This window comes from Tenrec ecaudatus, chromosome 14 (assembly GCF_050624435.1).
Source record: "Tenrec ecaudatus isolate mTenEca1 chromosome 14, mTenEca1.hap1, whole genome shotgun sequence".
In the NCBI taxonomy this organism is placed as follows: domain Eukaryota; kingdom Metazoa; phylum Chordata; class Mammalia; order Afrosoricida; family Tenrecidae; genus Tenrec; species Tenrec ecaudatus.
In genome coordinates this window covers 125,483,494-125,496,094 of record NC_134543.1, presented here as the reverse complement: position 1 = coordinate 125,496,094, position 12,601 = coordinate 125,483,494, and the positions used below count along the sequence as shown (strand labels likewise).

Here is a 12,601-nt window from a genome sequence, read left to right as displayed (position 1 = left end):
AGGGACTGGTTCTCCCGACATGTCCAAAGTACCGAAGACAAAGTCTTGCCATCCTTATCTCTAAGGAGCACTGGCCATACTTCTTCAAGACAGATCAGTTTTTCCCTTGAGCTGTCCATGGTACTTTCAGTGTTCTTCTCCAGCCTCACAATTCAAATGCATAGATTCTTCTTTGGTCTTCCTTATTCAATGTTCAACTGTTCATGCTCATACGAGGCGATTGAAAATACCATGGCTTAAGAAAAAGAAAATACGATGGCTTGTGTCAAGTGTACCTCAGTCCCCAAACATGATTTTAAATACTCTAAAGAGATCTTGTGTAGTAGATTTACCTAATGTAACACGTTTTTTGATCTCTTGACTGCTGCTTCTATGAGCATTGATCGTGGATCCAAGCAAGACAAAATCCTTTACAACTTCAACCTTTTCTCCATTTGTAATGATGTTACCCTATTGGTCCAGTTATGAGGATTTTGGTCCCCTTTACACTGAGCTGTATGTGTATATGAAGGCATAGATATATGTCTGATATATCTGCCAAGAGATCATTTAGAGAATATGAGTATTTTTATAATATAGTATCATTTGAAATAAGGCCACCAGTGATAATTTCATAAACACTAGATTCATAATGTAGAGCCATTTCTATTCTAAAGGTTTAAAGATAGTAAAATTTGAAGGGAGAGATTGTGTGGCTTCTGATATATCTTTTTTCAGTGAGAGAATTATTTCTGTCACTGGGTTCTAGGAATCACTCTAAAAGTTACTCAAGGCCCACATTAAATGAAATTTAATTACATCTCGTATTGGTCTTAGGAGAATGGAATGATTATTTATTGAATTTTATATTTTTCTTCCTTATAACAGTATGATGCGTTGGTTTCTGTAACCTATTGTTTCTTATACTTTCCTCTGTTGTCTGAGAACTTAGAGAGTTTCTAGAGCCTCTTCTGGTGTGCTGGGCCCCACCTGACCTGTTCCTCACTGTGTTTGGTTTCTGTCCTCCTGAACAGCCTTCAAGTAGGCATTTAGTTCCAAAGAAGTGCTGTGATTCTATAGGTGTGATAAGACAAAGATGTTATGTTGCCGTTAAGTAGCTATTATGAACTGACTTCCTCGGCCGAGGTCAGCAGTTCTCAACCTGTGGGTCGCAATCCCTTCACAGGGGTCGCCTCAGACCATGGGAAAACACATGTAGATATCCCCACATACGGGTCCCTGGTGAAGACTGTTACCCAGCTACACCATGCATCAAGACAACATTTCATTTATTTGTAATTAGAAATAAATATTTCACAGTACATAATTACATATTGTTTTTGTGATTAATCACTGCTTTAATTATGTGCAATATGTAACAATGAAAATACATCCTGCATATCAGATATTTACATTACGATTCATAACAGTAGCAAAATTACAGTTATGAAGTAGCAACGCAAATAATGTTATGGTTGGTGTCAACACAACATGAGGAACTGTACTACAGGGTGACGGCATTGAGAAGGTTGAGAACCACTAGCCTAGGTTGCACTAAAACTATGAAAAGGAGACAGACTTTCTGTTCTGGTCAAAGTCATGACTCAAACTTATCCTTGCACACAATGAGAAGTACAGTCCCCAGGGAACTGAGTGTCTCCTGAATCCCCGTTTACAAAGAGTACATAACTGGTAAAATTTTGCCTCCTTAACTCTTTCCAGAGCCTATGACTATTGAAACAAATTGATATCTAATAAGATAATTAGTGAGAAAAAGCTAGTATATAATTTCACCCTAGAGTCAGGCCTCTTTTATATCATAGTGTTTTCATAACTCATTGAGGTTTGATCTCAATGCATGTAATCATAAAAATAGTTCCAGAAATAAATATTGTTTCTATGAACTGTGCAAGTGATTTTAACACATGTGCCTCTCCTTTCCATACTGTATCCCACAATGTTTTAATTATAGGGATCATCTGCTGATCGGAGTCAGTGGAGGGAACCAACCAGAACGCCTGATGGCTTGTGCTCACTCTATGAAGCAGCTTTATGTCTTTTTGAAGAGGTATGAAATAATTATGGCTTTGTGTCTTAAAATGCTATGTATGACGTGTGTTTATTTTCTAACCATAATCTCTGGAAGTAAAAGAAAATGACATCCATGGTTACCTTGACAGTAGAGCTGGGCTATCTGGGATCATACATTAAGTGTGTAAACTTTTATTCCCTTTTAATCTTGTAGCATGCACAAACTAAAAATTTATTAACTAAAATACAGATGAAGAAAACCAAACCAAACTCCCTACCATAGCGTCAGTGCTGACTCATAGTGACCTCTGGGTTTCCGAGACTGTAACTGTTTACAGGAGTAGAAACCCCAGTGTTTTCTTTCTTTTCTTTTTTATCATTTTATTGGGAGCTCTTACAGATATAACATTCCGTAGTTCAATCACATCAAACAGTATTGTATAAATGTTTCCACAGTCAGTTTCAAAACAATTTTTTTCTTCTTGAACTCCTTCATATCAGCTCCACTTTATCTCCTCCCTCTAACCAAGAGCATTACTATTATTATTATTGTTGGCTGCATCTTACTTTTGTTGTTTGCACCCCTCAAGTGGGGTTACAGACATCAGTGCTATCACTACCCCTTCCCCTCCTTCACTTCCCGTTCCCTTAGGGAACCATTACTCCTGTTACTGTTTCTGAAGGGTTATTTTTCTTGGCTTACATGAATCTAGTGATCTCAGTTATACAAATGAACATACACAAGTCTAACATGGTTAATTAGGTTAAACAAATAAAAGCCATAATAGTAAGGGAAGGAAATATTCAACAACTAGAGGATAGTTACATGTTTCCTCAATGCTCTACCACACCCTGGATTTATCATCCCTTCCGAGACGCATGACCATTCTGAGGAGGACTGTCCAGTTATCTTGCAGGTGGGTTTTGAGTCTCCACACCACACCATCCCCACCCCTCCACATTGATTTGGTTGCTTGGTTTTGACCATCTGATACCTTTTCCTGTCAACACCTCATGATCACACAGGTTGGTGTGCTTCTCGTGTGTGGGCTTTGTTCCTTCCCTGCTAGATGGCTGTTTGTTTGAATTCAAGCCTTTAAGACTCCAGACACTGTATTTTTAAATAGCCAGGCACCATCAGCTTTCTTCACATTTGCTTATGCACCCAGTTTTTCTTTAGCGATCTTGTCAGGAAGGTGAGTATCATACAATGCCACTTTATTAGAACAAACTGTTCTTGTACTGAGGTAAGATTTAAGTAGAGACCCAAAGTCTATCTGCTTCCTTATTGCATTTGTCATTATATGTGTATATAAACAAATATACCTATATTTAAATATTTGTATATTCACATATACATGGATATTTTTTCTTTTTCTTCTTTCCTCTTTTTCTTTGCTCCTGCCCCTCTATCATGTTTACCCATTGTTCACCTTTTAGTAATTCTTCTCAGATACAATTCTATTGATCAAACAACCAAAAGAGCTATATTCTCCTTGCCATCAATTTTAGAACACATACTGTTCCCTTGTGCCTGTCATTATTGTCTTCACTGCTCTCCTCCCACTCCAACCCCTGCCTCCTCTTCTCCCCTGCCTCCCAGGACCATTGATTCAGTCACTGTCTTTGTAGGATTGCTTACCTGCCTATCTTGTTTAGATACACACACACAAAAGAAATTACAAGTAGTCACAAGTCTATTAGGAATCTTGACATAGAGCAGATGAATATCTCTCTGTTAAATAGAGAGAAGGACATGTTATAATCCATCAATCCAGTCCCCTTTTCTGACAGGATTCCATATCCCAGATTCCGCTTACCTAGCAACACATAAACCCTTTTGGTCTTCAGTTTTCATGTCTGAAAGGCAAACACCTAAAAGTCCCCATTGTTTATCCTGTAGACCAGGATGGAGAGGTCTAGTGTCCCCCCTACCCCTCCCACCACCATTACATCTTTAGACTTTCAGTGTGGCTCCCTTGTCAGTAACCTCCAGCCAGTTCATATGGGGTGACAAGTGCTGACCCCCGAGTCAGAAGTCTACGGTGGGGATTCCTGAGAGGCATCGTGGCTTTGCTCCTGTCACTGGTCTGTTGCACTCCCCTCTTGGTTTTCCCCCGTGTGGGCAGGTCTTTATCCCACAGAGGTACTGGTGGTTACAGAGCCTCAACCTTGAGGATGCAGCCCAGTGCCTAATCACTGCACTACTAGGGCTCCTAAAAAGATGAAGAAAGTAATGGCTGCTTGCTGAGTTATTACAAAATAAATACCCTTCTAATCTCTACCCAGGCCAAATAATAGAACTTTGCCAGCCCTCCAGAATTTCTTTCTCCTCCCCAAAGAACTACTGTCCTGACGTAGAGTGGTCTATGCTTGTCTTAGACTCGTGTCACCTAGGTGTGAGCCACTAGACTCAAGTTCAGTCTTGCCTGTCTGAACATAAAGTTTTCGTGTTTTAAAATTCTCTTACTATGGATCTTCTTTTTACTTTGTTCCCTTCAATATTTGTTCAGAAACTTGGGCTTTTTAGTCTGTAGAGTTTTCCCTAGTCTGGATTTTGTTGATGGATCCCTCCTGGTGCACTTCAATGTTTCCCTGCCTCTCTATTTCTTGCAAATTGACAAATGCATCTAGAGGCTAGATCAGTCTCACTTTGGCAAGACAACATGATGGTGTGTTATTTCAACAGGAAACTCTTAATCATTACCTGTCTTTCCAGATGCTTAATACTTAGGTGTGTTAAATCATTGGCGATTGCAAAGTGATGGTATTCTAACTTTGTTGTTTCTTTTTCATGTGTTAGTTGAAGTGCTTTAATAAAGATGCTTCCCCTCTTGAATAGTAGGTTCTTCTGGTACTGTTCACACAAGAAAGGTAGGATAAATGCTGATGCCCCCCCCCCTCACCCCCTAGTTTTCTTACTCAGTATGTTCCCTGTCATCTTCCAAACTTGCCAAGTTATTTTTGTTTTAAAAGTATCATGAACTCATGGATTTAAATATATTTGAATTTCAGTTTACTGAATTATTATGTGTAGTGAGGGACATATTGTTCCATCCTTGGCCAGTGGGAGTTCCTTCAGAAAAGTTCTTGGTGACCTTCTTTTGGCATAAACCTGGTAATCATTGACAATGTCTTTGCAATATGATATATCAAATACTTCTAAGCTTACTTCGTGCATTTCTTGCTCCAGACCTTGAATCATCTAGCTACTCATGCCTAATTTTTTTGGAAATGTATTTTATAAGACATGCAAGTTGATTTCTTTCTCCCTGCTCTTTATTTTTCTTATGATTTTTTTGTAAGCACCATAGTAGTTATAGATCTTTATTTACATTAAAAAGGGAACCTTCTTTCTTCTCCTTTTGTTGCCAGCACAGTTTTAGATCTCTTTTTATGGATCAGAAGCCCTAATGGCATTTGGCTGTTAACCAAAAGACCAGCATTTCAAACGTACTAGTCTCTGGAACTCTGGTGGTGTAGTAGATTATGCTGCTAACCTCACGGGTATTGGTTCAAAACCACCAGCTGCTGCTGCTTATGGAGAGAGATGAGGCTTTCTGTTCCTTAGCGATTTATAGTCTTGGAAACCCAAAGGGGTAGTTCTTCCCTGTTCTATAAGGGTATGGTTTGGAAATAACTCCAGGGAAATGAGAGAGATTTGTTGCTCTCTGGGAGAAGGATGTGGGAATTTGCTCTTATAAATATTGGAATCAGCCTTTGCCCTATAGGGTTATATTAATTAGAATTGACTTGAGAGCAACTGGCTCCTCCCCCCCACCCCTAGTTTATTTGGGATGGGAAGCCCTCCCTTATGCATTTTTAGTGTGCCCTTACAACTTTTCTCATGGTCATTGAAAAAGTTTGTCTGACATACACATTCTATTATTTTGTGTAATATTTAAATATTCCGTCTAAAATTACTCCATCATCTCCTATTTAATGGGTTGACAAATATATTGACTTTGGAAGATTCTTCCTTTATTGTTTTGCCAGGTTAAAATGAGTCAGCAAAAGACAACTAAAATGCAGACAACAAATTGACAACAGATACCGTCAGAGTTAATTATTGTACTGATTTCATACAAATCAATAAAACCCATTAAGATTAATGAATAAATGGGAAGACATTAGTTCACTTCACAAAATACAATAAACAAATGAAAAATGTTGGCCCTGCATCTAATAAGGAAATGTGAAATGAAAATGGGGTTCGTCTTTCTCTATTTTGAATTCATAAAACGTAATAATGAATAATGGCATGTCTGCAGTGAGGACAGGTGTTCTAATGTAGACCCATCCTTTGGGTAGCGTGACTGGAATGACCAGAGTGGGCCCTGCACTTTTATTTGGAAGATCTGGGGCTTTTGAACGTACAGTTTCATTTTAGATTACTTGCACCTTCATCCTTTAAGTACAGCCCTCCCTTTGTTTATTGCTGGTGACATAATAATGCTATCACCATTTGGGAAATAATTTGGTATATGAAGGGGCTTTAAAAAGCTTGTGGAAAAGTGGAATTAGAAGATAACAATTTTCCATGAACTTGTTGAAGCCTTCTTTTACACAATGTTTTAAGAATCATAAGATTGTTGTCATTTTGGGGAGGGTAGTAATCACTGGTGGCAAAGTAACTGCTCATTGAGCTGCTAATTACAAAGTCAGTAGTTCAAGCCCACCAGCTGTTATGAAGGAAACAGATGAGACTTCTGTACAGAACAAATGTACAATTCTAGTCTGCCTTAATGGGGCACTGAGTAGTTGAGGCTTTCTATTAAAGGAAGTAATGAAAAATACAGGAAGAGCTATATTCTTTTTTTAATCTTTAAAAAACTTTTATTGGGGGCTCATACAACGCTTATCATCATCCATACATCAATCCTGTGTCAAGCACATTTGTATATTTGTTGCCATCATCATTCTCAGAACATTTTCCTTCTGCTTGAGCCCTTGATATCAGCTCCTCTTTTTCCCCTCCCTCCCTCCCTTCCTCTCTTACGAACCCTTGATAATTTATCTTTTTTTTTTTTTTCATGCCTTACACTGTCTGTCTCCCTTCACTCACTTTTCTGTTGTCCGTCCTCCAGGGAGGGGATCATATGTAGATCATTGTGATCGGTTCCCCCTCTCTCCCCCACCTTTCCCTTACCCTCCTGGTATCACTATTGTCACTGTTGGTCCTGAGGGGTTTATCCGTCCTGGATTCCCTGTGTCTCCAGCTCTTATCTGTCCCAGTGTACACACTCTCGTTTAGCTGGATCTGTAAGGTAGAATTGGGATCTTGATAGTGGGGGGGGAGGGGGAAAGGAAACATTAAATAAGTAGAGTAAAATTGGATGTTTCATCGGTACTATACTGCACCCTGACTGGCTTGTCTCCTCCCTTTCTGTAAGGGGATATCCAGTTGCTACAAATGGGCTTTGGGTCTCCACTCCACACTCTTCCTCATTCACAATGATAGGATTTTTTGTTCTTTGGTGCCTGATCCTATCAACACCTCATGATCACACAGACTGGTGTGGTTCTTCTGTGTGGGCTTTGTTGCTTCTGAGCTAGGTGGCTGCTTGTTTATCTTCAAGTCTTTAAGACCCCAGACTCTGTATCTTTTGATAGCCAGGCACCATCAGCTTTCTTCACCACATTTGGTTGTGCACCTGCTTTGTCTGCAGTGATTGTGTTGGAAAGGTGCGCATCATGGAATGCCAGTTTAATAGAACAAAGTGTTCTTGCATTCAGGGAGTACTTGAGTAGAGGCCTAATGTCCATCTGCTACCTTAATACTAAACCTATAAATATATGCACATAGATCTATTTCCCTATAGTCATATATAAAAATATTTACTGTATATACTTGTGTATAAGCTGAGTTTTCCAGCACATTTTTTAATGCAGTTTTTGTGGTAAAATTAGGTGCCTCGGCTAATATTCGGGTTGACTTATACTCAAGTATATGTGGTACATATGTACATTCCTGTATTTAGACCTCTATAAATGCCCTTTGCCTCGTAGTTCTTTTCTCTATTTCCTTTTACTTTCCTCTTGTCCCACTATTATGCTCAGCCTTCATTTGGGGTTCAGTAATTCCTCTCAGTTACATTGCCCTTGATTAAGCCCTACCAGGCCACCTACACCCTTCTCGCCATGGATTTTGGATCCCTTGTTGTTCCCTTGCCCCTGGGTTTGTTAGCACCCCCTTCTTTCCCCTCCTTCCCCTCTCTTATGTTCCCCTGGAACCATCAGTTGTTTCTACTCCAGCTTGTTTATCCCGCCTATCTTATCTAGACAGACCTGCAGGGATAATAATATGCACAAAAACAAGACAGCAAAACAAAGCAACAAAAGAGGACAAGACAACAACAGCAACACCCCCCCCCAAAAAAAAAAAAGCAATGAAAAAAAAAAGAGAGAAAAAAGCCTGTGAATAGTTCCAGGTCTGTTTGTTGACCTTTAGGAATGTTTTCTGGTTGGGTCCGCTGGGGTGCCATGCCCCGGTCCCAAAGTCTATTTTTGGTATTCTGTGGGGACTTCTTTGCTCTGTTCCCCTTGCTTTCTGTTGCACACCATTAGGGTTTCACCTCAGTGTGGTGGGGTCAGATTGGGCGCAATTCCCACACTGTGCCTCCAGTGTTGCCCCCTGTAGGGCTATGAGTCAGCAAGGGACATCGCGTCTCATAGTGGGGCAAGCCATATGTTCCTCTCAGTGCATTGGCTGCTCTGAGCAGGAGTATCGTCCTCAGGGCCTGGTGGGTCAGGATGTGTTCCACTCTCTCTTCCTCCCCTTTCATTTGCTCCTCTGTGTTCTGATCATTCATGTCCCTCTCCCTGAGCTGTAGCTTCAGTGCTGTCCTCCGAAGGGAATTCTTCTGCTGGGATGGGGGCTGTCCATGTAGTTGGGATTAGGGCCAGTCCCTCAAAGAGCTGTATTCTTAAGAACACAAGACAACTTAAAAAAAATATTAATGTCTAGTTAAAGGAAAATGATGCAGAAATTGTGATTTTTATATTAGACAGTATTATATGCTCAGTTTTAAAGATTGGGTAGACAGAATTTTGCATGTTACTTTTGTATCATTTGGTGCTCTTATATATAACCATGGTGGCATGTATATAAAAATCCTTGAAAGATATACATAAAAAGATAACATCTAGTGTAGGAAAAGGTGATAGAATTAGTAATAGTGGCATTTTTTAACTGCTGTTAGATGTAATAAAATATCTAGGTAAAAAAGTTGGTTGTGCATCCCCTTTTTGCTGCCTTAACAATAACTTTGTGTGGTTTCTTCTGCAGAAGTAAATTCTCTAGTCATTGGTGTTCACGACCAGCTATGTTATACTTAGATTATTTGAGCAGCTGAGAGTCTTATGAAGGAAAGTCAATAGTTACTTCAGAGAATATTTATAAAAATGCCCATTGAGGATATTAATTGCTTATTTCATATTTTTAATAGGTTTGCAGAATGGCTTCTGACTACTCAAGAACATGTGCTAGCCCAGATAACATTCAGACCGGAGATGCACCCATCGTCTCAGAGACCTGTGAGGTTTATGTGTGGGGGAGCAACAGCAGCCATCAGTTGGTAGAAGGCACCCAGGAAAAAATATTACAGCCTAAGCTGGCTCCTAGTTTCTCTGATGCTCAGACTGTGAGTTCTTGTAGATGACACACATGTACTTATGCATACTTGCTTTAAATAATGTTGAAGACGTTTGAAACAAGTGAAAATTCGTCATCGAAGGGTTTTTATCTACAATGTGTCTATACCATACTGCAACAATTTTTCATTTTAATAGAAGAATATATTTTCAGTTACCCAAAGCTCAGAGGTATTCTAAGTTTTAAGAAATAAAAACTAGAATTTTCTTTTTGCTAACGTGGCATGTAAATTTTAAAAGTTGTTTATGTATTTTAGCTGATAGACCTTTATGCCTGTTTTAAAAATTATTTTCATTCATTTTTTGCATATGGGTTCAGAATAATTGTAATGCACCTTAAGGAATGTATTGGGAAATATTTTCTTACCCTTCCCAAATAATAAGAGGAAGCCATAGCTTTTTATTTCGTCATTTCATTGAACCATTACCTGTAGATAACCTTCAAAGATAAGATATAAATGAATTTAAGCTTCACAAAAAAGTCAACAAGAAAAAGAAATTTTCTGTTTATTCATAATTGTTACGGAGAGTCATGCCAAGTCCTGCTTGGAAAGACTTTCTTTGAGCTCCCCTTGATGAAACTAGCCTGAAGTGTTATACTTTGACTCTCACAGAAACAATGTATGATTATGTTTTTGTTTGTTTGCTTATAGATTGAAGCTGGACAGTATTGCACATTTGTAATTTCTACGGATGGCTCTGTCAGAGCTTGTGGTAAAGGCAGCTATGGGAGACTGGGCCTTGGAGATTCCAATAATCAATCTACTTTAAAAAAATTAACATTTGAGCCTCATAGGTCCATCAAAAAGGTTTCCTCTTCTAAAGGATCTGATGGGCACACTCTAGCTTTTACAACAGAAGGAGAAGTCTTCAGTTGGGGCGATGGTGATTATGGGAAACTAGGACATGGAAATAGTTCAACACAGAAATATCCCAAACTTATTCAGGGTCCTCTGCAGGGAAAGGTATGTGCTTTCTCTTCTGAATTTAAGATAATTAGATGCACTGCTATAATTGACACTGCCATTCAGATTTTGACAGGTTCTTTCCGAAGTCTCCCCACCCCCACACACACATATAGTTTGGCTCATAGTTTGTTATATCCTTAGAGTTTATGAAATACTTTCTTAGATCACTGAAAAATTCATGAATTACTTAAATTTAATCCTATGACAACCTTGTGATATAGTTATTACTTCCCACCTTACAGTTAAGAAAACCACCAGTCAGTCATTCAATTAATGTTTATCCTGTATCATACAATTGTCAAGCATTTTTCAGGCAATAGACAAATAGCGGTGAACAAGACAAACTTTTATTTTCATGGGGTTTTAATCTGTGGGGTAGAGATAAGAAACATACACAAGATAATTTCTCATGATTATATTGAAAATTTTAAGAAGTAAGCATGGTGTGATATTAGCTAATGAAGCTGGAGGGTCCTCGAGGAGTTGGCGTTTTTACAGAGACCCAAGTGAGGAGACATTTAGAATGGTCAGCTCACTTGCCCAAAGTCACATACCAAATGTTGGTACCACCAAGAACTGCATTTAGTTCTCATGTTTTATTTCTCTTTTGCCTCTTTTGAAAGAGGTAAAAGTATTTTCCTAATTATAAATGGCTTCTTACATTTTAAGATTGTATTATATATATCTTATAAAGTTTAAAATTTAACTTTATTCCAGAACTACAGTATGATACTCTCCTTTCATGAGAGATTGTCTGTTAGGGTGGGCTATCAAATTAATTTTACATTATTATAACTTTCAATATTTAACTTAAATATCAACTAAGGTTACGTTGATAAGATTCTGAATGTGGAGACTTAAAGAAGTTTTAGATAAATACTATTTGAAGTTGTATTTTCTAGGTCTTTCTAGTACCATTTTTCTTCCTTGATTTTAACACTTTATAATTTTCTTCTATTTTATAATGAAAATACAGTTTGTTAAACATAGCATAGTATAAATATGGAAGTAAACTACAAAATTTTAAATGAAAAATTTCAGACTAAAATTACGATGTTCTTGAATACCTAGCATATATTATGTGCTCAGCATTTTTAGTTGAATATCAAATTTGGATTTCTTAAGATAAATTCTTGTTCTCAGAGATTAAATAGAGGTAGAGCCATTAGTGTGGAATTTTTACTCTATCTTTTCTCAGTAGCCATTGGTGTTGGTCAGTGTTAGAAAGCGTTAATGAACCTCATATTTTGCTGTGTCTCCGTGTTCTCTGTGATTCTATTTATCAAAGGAAGATATTATCAGTTTAATTAATATAAGCTTATATTCTGCTTAGGTCTCTTTTGAGTCTCATTCCTATTATATAATGATTTTTAATGAGCCAGAACTGGAGGTTTTATATTAATATTTTAAAAATTGACCTCGTTCCAAGGATGCTGATTTCTTTCCAACTCTTTGACTAAAGAGTTGATTGGTGATGTAATAGTCCTACAGGTGATTGAATTGATAAAGTTAGGGACCCTGCTAACCATTACAGTGACTTTGTGTGCATTAAGAGACATGTCTTCTCCAGGTGAATGCACTCCTTTGCCAGAATCCATGACTTGGCAAGCTGAACACCATATGTATTCTTTCTTGGGAAGATACACTTGTCCCAGATCCAGCCTCCACAACCATACATGGCAGTTCCTGGATGAGTTGTAGATAGCAGTATCTCTAAGTGTCTGTGATGAGGATCAGATGTGGACTGAATATTTTAGCTTTAGCTTCTTTGTGCTAATCACATTCATTTTGTGTGCAATGTAGGTCGTTGTTTGTGTATCAGCTGGTTATCGACATAGTGCTGCTGTCACAGAAGATGGTGAATTGTACACCTGGGGTGAAGGAGACTTTGGAAGATTAGGTAAGATTTTTTTTAATTGGAGTTATACTCACAGAAAAATAGAAATGATTAGTTACTGAGAAGCATTGAT

The 12,601-nt window shown here is 38.3% G+C and overlaps 1 protein-coding gene across 6 annotated transcripts in view; it reads left to right on the top strand.

The window, feature by feature from the left end:
- HERC1 (HECT and RLD domain containing E3 ubiquitin protein ligase family member 1) overlaps nt 1-12,601 on the top strand; it is a 196,610-nt gene that overhangs the window by 47,029 nt on the left and 136,980 nt on the right. For all 6 annotated transcript variants that reach the window (XM_075531186.1, XM_075531189.1, XM_075531188.1 and 3 more), the window contains exons 3-6: nt 1,952-2,047; nt 9,459-9,653; nt 10,317-10,628; nt 12,435-12,531. In XM_075531186.1, coding sequence (XP_075387301.1) covers nt 1,952-2,047; nt 9,459-9,653; nt 10,317-10,628; nt 12,435-12,531 — 700 coding nt within the window. The remainder of the gene's footprint in view (nt 1-1,951; nt 2,048-9,458; nt 9,654-10,316; nt 10,629-12,434; nt 12,532-12,601) is intronic.